We start from the raw sequence: 10145 nt of genomic DNA on the forward strand, positions 1-10145 counted from the left end.
TAACAAACATAGTAGTCCTTGATCCCAGCATATGCTACTAACTAAATATCAACATCCTGAGCCTTTTGGTTATTCAGAACAAGTTGTTGAAATATTTTAAACATATTTGCTCCTTGTGACCTTGAATATGATTCAAGGTCATACATTTAAACAAACTTGGTAGCCCTTGATCCTAGTATGCTACTGACTAAATATCATCACCCAGGGCATTTTGGTTATTCAGAAGAAGTTGTTTAAAGTTTTTAACATATTTGACCCCTGTGACCTTGAATATGGGTGAAGGTCATTTATTTGAACAAACTTTGTAGCCCTTTATCTCAGCATGCTACTGGCCAAATATCATTACCCTGGGCATTTTGGTTATTGAGAAGAAGTTGTTTAAAGTTTTTAACATATTTGACCCCTGTGACCTTGAATATGGGTGAAGGTCATTCATTTGAACAAACTTTGTAGCCCTTCATCTCAGCATGCTACTGGCCAAATATCATCACCCTGGGCATTTTGGTTATTCAGAAGAAGTTATTTAAAGGTTTTTTAAGACAATTGACCCCTGTGACCTTGAATATAATTGAAGGTCATTCATTTGAACAAACTTGGTAGCCCTTCACCCTAGCATGCTACTGACCAAATATCATCTCCCTGGGCAGCTTGGTTATTGAGAAGAAGTTGTTTCAAGTTTTCAACATATTTGACCCCTGTGACCTTGAAAATAGATGAAGGTCATTTATTTGAACAAACTTGGTAGCCCTTCATCCCAGTTTGCTGCTGGCCAAATATCATCACCCTAGGCCTTTCGGTTATTAAGAAGAAGTCGTTTAAAGTAAAATATTGACGCCGGACGCCGGACGCCGCACCACGGCATAAGCTCACCTGGCACTTTGTGCCAGGTGAGCTAATAAATATAATCTCCTTCTTTCAATATCTAAGTGTAAATATGTCAATATCTATAGACTATACAATTTAATACCTAATATGGTGTTTTTGTTTTGTGAAAAACGAGAGAAAAAACAAGTTTGCACAGTGGTTAATTTATGGAATCTTTGTCCTGTGAAAATCGCAAAAAGAAAAGCCCATGAAAATAACATGATGCAAAAATGATGCATGACAAGACCACTATAATTTTTGTAGCTTGCATTTTCTCTTCATTAGAAAAAAACAAAGACAACCATGATTGTCATTTAAAAAAGAATTCTTCAGCTTCATAAATAATTACAATAATTGAATATATATTTTCTCTTGTTACTGTGGGTACGTGATGGCATTATCAGAGACAGGAACAGTAAAGACAGAGTATGGCTGCGTAAGAAAAACATTTAATCCTTTCACCCCTATCTAACTTTAGTAGACTCTACCATGCATGGATATGGACGAGTCCATTATGGTCTACAGTGTTGAAAGGGTTAAATATATATATGGCATTATAGGTTGCAATGTTGATACATGATTTATTTACCTGGTTTTGAAAGAGAGAGTGTCTGAAGAAAATTTCACTTTACAGTTAAAAATAAGAGACATATCCTTGTGTATTTATCTTAACAAGGCGAAGTCTTTGATGGCAAGATATTCTACCATGTTTAACACATTCACCCCTGAAATTTTATAATGAACTATTCCAACCTTTGAATTGGAAGAGTTCATATGTGTATTCAAGGGTGAATGAGTTAAGGAAATAGACCAGCTTTCAGGACAGATTTTGAATTCTGTAAGTATATATATATATGTGATGTTTGACATGTAGGAATCATTGGCTTGGTGAAAAAAGTGGGGATTTAAAAAGAAATTTTACTTAACTGACCTAAAAAAATATACATATCCTTGCATATTTGTCACAACCAAAGAGAGTTCTTAGATGGCAGGAAACCCTAGCAGTTTAACCCATTCACCCCTAACGTCACATTTGAACCTTACCAAATCAAAGATTAGGCAAGTCCATTTTAAAAATGAAGGGGTCAATGAAATAAGTAATTGGAGTGACTAGCTTTTTGGACAGATCTGAAAAGCTCCAATCATACAAAGGGAAATAACTCTGTAATTGATAGTCATAACAATATATCAACAGGTCCTATACACCATACTGCCAGTACATTTGTATAACAAAAGATAGTCTTTCAAAAGAGGTATTGTGATACAGGTTAATAGGTAGATGGTCGTAAGATGTATCTTCTTATACTGGCCAAAACAAAGACAACCCTATAGTTCTAAAGACGTGTTTGTGCTCCTGCAGGAGATCAGGTTTATGTATGTGATTATGCTGTCACGGATGGTTTGATTTCCTGGTACAGACCATTTCTGTATTTCAGCATGTCTTTGACATCTTTATCCTGCAGTATATCATCCATGGACACAAGTTTCCTTCCCTTGAGCGACACAACTTTTTCTCTCTTGGTGACTGCTGTGTGAATCTGCAATGCTAAACTCAGAGATTCTGTCATGGAGTCTACAACTGGATGCAAACGTAACGTCCATAAAGATACAGGCTCCGTCTCCGCTCCTTGACCTTTTTTGTCAAGACAACTGGTCAAGGTTCTCTCAATGTCGATACCACAGCTTTTACAAAAGTCCTCTATGGTTGCCCCCAGTAATGGTAACTGCTTTGCTTTACTTCCCGGTACTGTCTTTTTGAGATCATCATCAATACTGAAGAGGACAGTGACATATTGAGTCTTGTCACATTGACGGACGGAGACCGTGTGCAGAAAGATATTGTGTGGAATTTTTAGAGGCAGTTTGACGTGTGTACTCTTGTTGCCATTTGACCTTTCATCTGCTGTTGACTTCCGAAAGCTACAGTTGCTGACTATAACATTTTGACCTACATGGACTGGAACTTCAAAGCGACAGTACTCCACTATAGAGTTCTGCGGCACAAATGATTTCAAGGGTAGCATGCAATGCATCACACATCCAGTGCTCACATCAGACAGTTTGGCCTTTTTCTTTGCTACGGGTTCTTCATCCTCATCGTCATCTTCTTCTTCAGTCCACTTGTTAAACACATCTTTCCTGAGACTCATTTCCTCCTGAAATTGTGAATGAAAACAAAAATGACTGATATACTCTTTTGTGGTACCAATATGGATGAATTTTGATGAGTTCATCAGGAGCAACTGGATGTTTGAATCTTTCAGCATGTGATAAACTTTCTTGCGAGTTGGAATAAGACTGGGAGTTGGATTAGTCACATTGGAGGTATGATTGGTGTAGTCAATGGTTGCTTTAGGTCCCAAAGCCTGCAAAAAGTCTCCATAAGCATCAATTTCACAGGTAATGGATCCATTTGTTTTGAGGAACTTGAGAAATTTTGCTGCTACATCCATCGTAAAGAAATATGCACTATCAGTATAAGCTGCAGAACCTTTTATTTCGATTCCATCAGGAAACTGAAGATGTTTAGAGCTAAGAACAGCTCCACGTGAATCCATCATCTGCAGTGAAGGTTTTTGCAGGACTTCCAAACAGTCGGACTGTTGTATATGAAGGGAAGTGTCAACTTCGTCAAGAGACTTAACAACATATACACCATGTTTCGTTCCTATAGTAAGAGTAGATGGATGTGCCAGAGCTGTGAAACCGGACTCCACGAACCCCCAGCTCTCATCAGAACCTTCTTTACCGAGGTTGTACACGAGAAAGTCATCCGCACAGCAAATGAGCACACCGGGAGGCATTCTGGGTATAAGCGGGAGGTAGGTGGCCAATTTAACATCTAACATCTGATACAAGGGATTGCCACTCGGAATGGGTGCAAATATTTTCCCCAAGACACTAGTGCTTGGCATTCGTCGACTCTGTCCTCCGGCATGGATCAACATCACATGCTTTTCACACAAATCCTCCTTGTACTCTTTCTCGAGGAAATCCATACTGCTGAAGGTCGACCCTCCATTTCCTGAAAGTGTATATCATTGTCATTGTATATTGTGTTGATAGAGAGCGAGTGTTATTTCTTTTAATGAAATGTTTGTTATTGTATTCACTTCAAATTCGACAAATGTAAATAAGTATTCCATATTTCTTCATTTCCAAATCTCAATCTTTGGCCATCTCAAACATAGGAATATGATTTACCTAACTTTGGTCCCATAACAACACTATTGTATGCACAATACATTTGAACAGAACAACATTACCCGTAATAGAAGTTTCAGCAGATGTGAACCTCACAGACTAATGATTATAAACCTTGAGAATGCATTCAACACTTTGTAGTAAGGACGCTACACAACATATTGTTGCCAGCCTCAGAACACAACTTACACAGACTGTACATGTACCAACCCTCTATACAACTTGATGTTCTTATCGCTGATGCCACAGGATTACCCTACAGAACTCCCTGATCAATGCGAGGACCTTTTCTTCTTCGGGGCTTATCCTAATCGAACACTCTAGAACTTCTCACACGCTTATTGACTTATGCTCTATTTACAACAGTTCTGACAATTTAATCATGCTTAATATTCTTTCTATTACAAATTCCTTAAGAGACAGAACAAGAGGCCCAATGGGCGGGAATGCATCGCTCACATGGTATTAATCTCACACTTGTAATCTTAAAAGTGGACTAAAATACAGCTACAGGCAGAATATCAGTGTTTGATTCATAAGAACCTATTAAACGATTTAAACATATGATGCCTGTGACCTTGAATGTCGAACAAGGACATTAGGTTGAAAGTGGGTCAAGGTTATTTATTTGAACAAACTTGGTAGTCCTTCATCCCAGCATACTACAGGCCCAATATCAGTACCTTGGGTATTTTGGTTATTGAGAAGTGGTTTGAAGATTTTAAGACATTTGACCCCTGTCACCTTGAAAGTGGGTCAAGGTAATTCATATAAACAAACTTGTTAGTCCTTCACCCCAGCATGCTACAGGCCCAATAGCAGTACCCTGGGCCTATTGGTTATTGAGAAAAAGCCGTTTGAATATTTTAACATATTTGACCCTGGTGACCTTGAACTTGGGTCAAGGTCATTCATTTGAACAAACTTGGTCATCCCAGCATGCTACAGGCCCAATATCAGTACCCTGGGCATTTTGGTTATTGAGAAGAAGTTGTTTGAAGATTTTTAGACATTTGACCCCTGTGACCTTGAAAGCAGGTCAAGGTCATTCATTTTAACAAACTTGATAGCCCTTTATTCCAGCATGCTACTGGCCAAATATCATCAGCTTGGGCCACTCGGTTATTCAGAAGAAGTTGTTTAAAGTAAAATATTGACGCCGGACAGACAGACGCCGCACCAAGGCATAAGCTCACTTGGCCCTTCGGGCTAGGTGAGCTAACAACAACCTTAAGAGTTTTACTTGTTTGAGCACTTTTGATACATTTAACTTCATGTTTACTATCCCTTATTTCTGTTCCTTTAATCATTTCTTGCATTGGAAATATTGTAATACTACAATTCATTCATTCACATTTACTACATTGTGTATGGTACTTTTATATAATCTATAATCATACTGAAATTATTTAGCACTTATTTTATTATGCACCAATCAAAAATGGCTAAACCTTTTCACCCTACCAGACTGTAACTCTTAGCAACTTGATGACGTCACAGTTACATTTTATTGTTCTAGTCACATGACCTTTATTGTCATTGTACCATAGTTGCAAACATCATGCAACTGTGCTCTAAAGACAGCCTCCCTTAGGCCAAAACATGTCAGCACTTAGGATGTAAATCAAATATTACATTTTGTACCGGATTCAGTGGTGTTGTTGCTCATCATTTGTATTTTCATTTGGTCCTAGAGGTTTGCAATCTCAAAGATAGGATTATGGCTTACCTAACTTTGGTCCAGGAGGGTTTCCATCTCATGTATGAAATTATGATTTACCCAACCGGAAGGATCGGACATTTAAAAACTGGAAATATGACTTACCTAACTTTGGCCCAGGAGGGTCGGCAACTACATGTATCGGACAGTCCAGGGGAAGCTCCTTTCGTGAAAACTTGCTGTCTAACTGCGCCTCAAATGCCTCCTTCTGGGCGTCATCGCCGGCAGTTATGACCACGACATCCCAGAACTGCTGGCAGTGGTCAGCACGTTTCCTTCCTGTTATAGATATATACAAAAATGCAAAACTGTACAACAAATGGAAAAAAAATCTCTCATGATCAGTGAATGTTAGTATTTCCTTAATATATTTGTGCATGCCCTTTCTTTCGACCCACCCTCCATCTCCAGCAGGGCCGTGCCATTTGCCTATACAACCCTCAATTCTCTTCACCCAGGAACGTTCAAAGCCCGATAAGTTGGAAAAGTTGGTGACCAGTGGATGATGAACATCGAGCCAGAGTTTACGCTTCAGTGATTATTATGTGGGGGTGGGGTGGAGGGGTAGTGAAGTCCCATGTGGGAAGAACAATTCATGTTCCATGGGGCGGTCCGGTAGATCTGCTTTTTGATCATTTATGGTCTTGTGACTTTTTCTTTGCATTCATGACAAAATTATCCACATGACAGCTAGGCTGTAATATCAGTTCCAGGCTGCTTAGCAGTGGTTGAATTTGAGCGTGATAGTATGTGTAGGTTCAACTCTTGATATCGCAGGCAACTTTAATGTGTCAGACTTCTACAGAGGGGGCTTAAAATACTGGAGATATTTCTTTGGGTAGCCATTGGTATGGATTGTCTGCATCGAATTCACTGTTATATAATTGTATATTAAATGAAACAATAAGAAAATCATGAAACGCTGCCAGTAAAGGGTCAACATAACTTGAATTAAGTGTGCAACACACCACCTTTGCCATCCTACATATGTTTATATATCTGTAACAAGAGTTTACAAGACCTTTGAGTTCAATGTGACCTTTAACCTTAAGCATACAGACCTGAAAAGGATATGTGAAACAATGACTCTCCATTCATAATATCTGTCCCTAAAATTTCATTTAGCTATCTTCAGCGACTCATAAGATATGATTAGCGGAAACACAAGATTTGTTTTATTTGGCCTTATTATGTACAGATAACGTCAGTGTATCCAAAACAGGACACTGGTGGGAAAGCAGCCTATAAGTATTGACATGATATCCAAGATTAAGTGTTTTTGATATTTACAATTTTCACAATATGACACTCCATGTTACTTAAGGTTGCTCCACACATCGTCAACAGTGTCCATTTTCGTGACATATTACCTCCGGAAAAAGTACAGCTTGGACTCAATTATTCCGATCGAAATGTGCATGTATACTGTGTCGTCATTTTTGTATTGAGTATCGGGCATTTCACTATCGTAGGTAGCAGTGTACAGTAGAGGGTTGTGGCCATGGGTGATATTTTTGTTAAATGGCTAACCCCTGTATAATGATATGAAAAAAAATATAAAAATAAAACTGTACTAAAATTGGTATAAGCATGATGAAGTGGGCTATGTGAGCTTCACATTTGTAAAATAAAAAAATTAAAAATTTGGTTCGAGACCAAAATTTTGGCCATAATCTGAAAGGGTGCCTACACATGCAAAGCTAGCTTTACAGGAGGTAAAATTTTGACAACAGCACACGACGGATAATTGCAAAAAATCAAGTTTCACAATTTTACTGGGACCAAGATAATTCTGCAACCAAGTAGGTAATCTTTAATTTCAGACAGAATTGAGGAAAAAAATTACTAGTTGCGGGGGTCAAATTTTAGGTCAAAAATAGCATTTTTTGGTGATTTTTGATGTGGTAACCATGGTTTTCACACAAGTGACATACATAGAAAAAAGAGGTTTATACACTTCTCAGTACTTTATATGTATTGTAAATGTAATGCAGTTTACAAATATATATACATGTATATATGTGTTGTGTAGGGTAAATCCGCTGTGTTTACATTTCCTCGACATGTGCCTTGTTTTTCAGAGTCGGGCCATTTCTACTGTATGTTGCTACCGTAGTACAAATTAGAGTAACACCTAACAAACAAGTACATGTGTGCACGTACGTGACGCCAGATATGTCAACACCCAATATCGAGATTTTACTGGGAGATGTATAATCACGTACTAAAATAAAGCTTCCAATACAAAGACATATTAACTGACTCACGGGAAGACACTGACATGAGACCAGATGACTTCAAGAAGGTCATGTATGAAACGAATGGAATGCAGACTGATGTGATTTGTGTACCGGCCTCACATGTGCGTATCACATGCTCACTCGAGTTCAAAAGCTCGAAGTCGTTACGATTTTGCTGTCAAGGGAGTTTCGCTCTGTTGATTAAATTGTTTTTACAGATGCAGTCTAATTACTCTGTGAAAATAATATTTTGTAAAATATCAAGATCCCTATGAAAATGCATGTGTCAGCGCACTTCTGTTACACTATTCCCCCCTTTTTCAATCACCAACCCAGGTTAGTTGACTCCCCGCCAAGGGTTCTCCTTCCTTGAACGGGGAGAGTCAATGGCACCAGATTGTAGTAGGACGAAGTATCGTGATAAAGATACTTTAAGATAGTATCGTCGCTGGGGCTCGAACCCGCGACCCTTGGCTCTCTAGCCCGGTGCTCTACCGCAGAGCTTAAGGGAAATTCCCTACAGCTGACCCCATAATCATGATCAATGCACTTCTTTTACACTTCCTACGTTATCCGTCAAAATGTCTAAGTAAGTCTGGTGTCAGGGCAAGAGGAAACTCGGGCTAAAGTTAGCACACACACTGTTAGTCTTATCACGGAATTAGATTTATCTATGTCCGTGGTCTTATCGAGTACAATATATGTCATGATGTATGATCGATTCTACTAACCTCTCATCGACTCATATTGTTTCATGATGATCGACATATTCGCTTTAATGCCATTCTTAGACTCCGTCCCGTCCATGTCGGCTCGGCAAAGATTTATAGTGCGTGCAAATGTACTGCTACACCTTATGTGATGTAGGTACGTACCTTCAGGTTTATAAACCTTCAGATAACTAATAGCGTCACAGTCTGGTAAATACGTCCAGTAAGCGACTATTTGCTTCTCTTCCGTGTACAAAAAAGCGCCACAGTCATATAGAACAGCAACAACCGACAGATAGCGTGACGTGACGGATTAATTATGACATGAAACGTGATTTCATAATAATGAATAGTAACAATGTAAACAAATGAAAATGCCAACGTAACAATAAATATAAATGAAAGAAGAGCGATGGGTACGTACCCTGCACCATTTTTAGTACATTAATCAGCATTTCACCATACCGAATTTAGATTGAAATCAGTAGCAGCTGTCGAAAAGATGTACAAGTTATACTACCGGTAGTGTGTAGATATAATCTCACATCCTGATAAAGATTAACATAAATCAAATTAAAAAAATGAAAAAAAATGAATGTCGAATATGATATGTATGTATTACCTCATCATATATACACTTATTAATGATATTTATTGAATGTATGACTTCAATGTAGTTAAGTCTGTATATGTCATGTATGTTATTTGGTGCTTATGTGTATTCAATATTATTTTTTTGTAATGTAAATATGTGCTAATTATTCTGTTTAAATGTAATCTTCAAATTGGAGGAAATAAAGAGAATAATAATAATGAAACGTACGCGTGATTTCATAAGTATGAATAGTAACAATGTAAACAAATGAAAATGCCAACATAACAATAACTATGAATGAAAGAAGAGAGCGATGGGTACCCTGCACCATTTTTAGTTCATTAATCAGCATTTCACCATACCGAATTTCCATTTCACCTCCAGAAGCCTTTCCTTCATTGGCTAACATATACTAACGACACAAATGTATCCACTACGCTGTGACGTCGACGTAGCTGTGACGCAATTTGTAATTTGTACACCATTACCTGAAAGCGCTGATGTGACCAAGTTTATACCCTTTAAAAATATTAAAAAAACAATTATCAAAAGTAGAAGATAAATATATCCTGATTTAATTACAGTTTTTGTATGAATTGGAACTATATACCAAACTCTTTTAAAGAATATTGAAAATTTGATTAAATCTTTTACATGAAATTAGATGGTTTAGTATATGGGTTCATAATGGCATATGGTTGTCTTTTACCCAAATAGTAGAAAATTATGAATATGTTTTAATGCTAAAGCGATAACCAACTTCTGTCTAAACTATCTAAATTGCAACACTCTTATAAGCAGTGTCATCCTCG

The 10145-nt window shown here is 37.8% G+C and overlaps 1 protein-coding gene across 1 annotated transcript; it reads right to left on the bottom strand.

Moving 5' to 3' along the window:
* Nucleotides 1-1385: 1385 nt before the first annotated feature.
* On the bottom strand, nt 1386-8930 carry LOC110459223 (fucose-1-phosphate guanylyltransferase-like). Its single transcript, XM_021511379.1, has 3 exons — nt 8760-8930; nt 5894-6067; nt 1386-3889 (listed from the first exon to the last, which is right to left on the bottom strand). Exons 1-3 carry the CDS (start codon nt 8833-8835, stop codon nt 2247-2249), a joined length of 1893 nt encoding a protein of 630 aa, XP_021367054.1. The 5' UTR covers nt 8836-8930; the 3' UTR covers nt 1386-2246.
* Between the last annotated feature and the right edge of the window lie 1215 nt (nt 8931-10145).

Source organism: Mizuhopecten yessoensis, unplaced genomic scaffold (assembly GCF_002113885.1).
Source record: "Mizuhopecten yessoensis strain PY_sf001 unplaced genomic scaffold, ASM211388v2 scaffold9987, whole genome shotgun sequence".
Classification (NCBI taxonomy): Eukaryota; Metazoa; Mollusca; class Bivalvia; order Pectinida; family Pectinidae; genus Mizuhopecten; species Mizuhopecten yessoensis.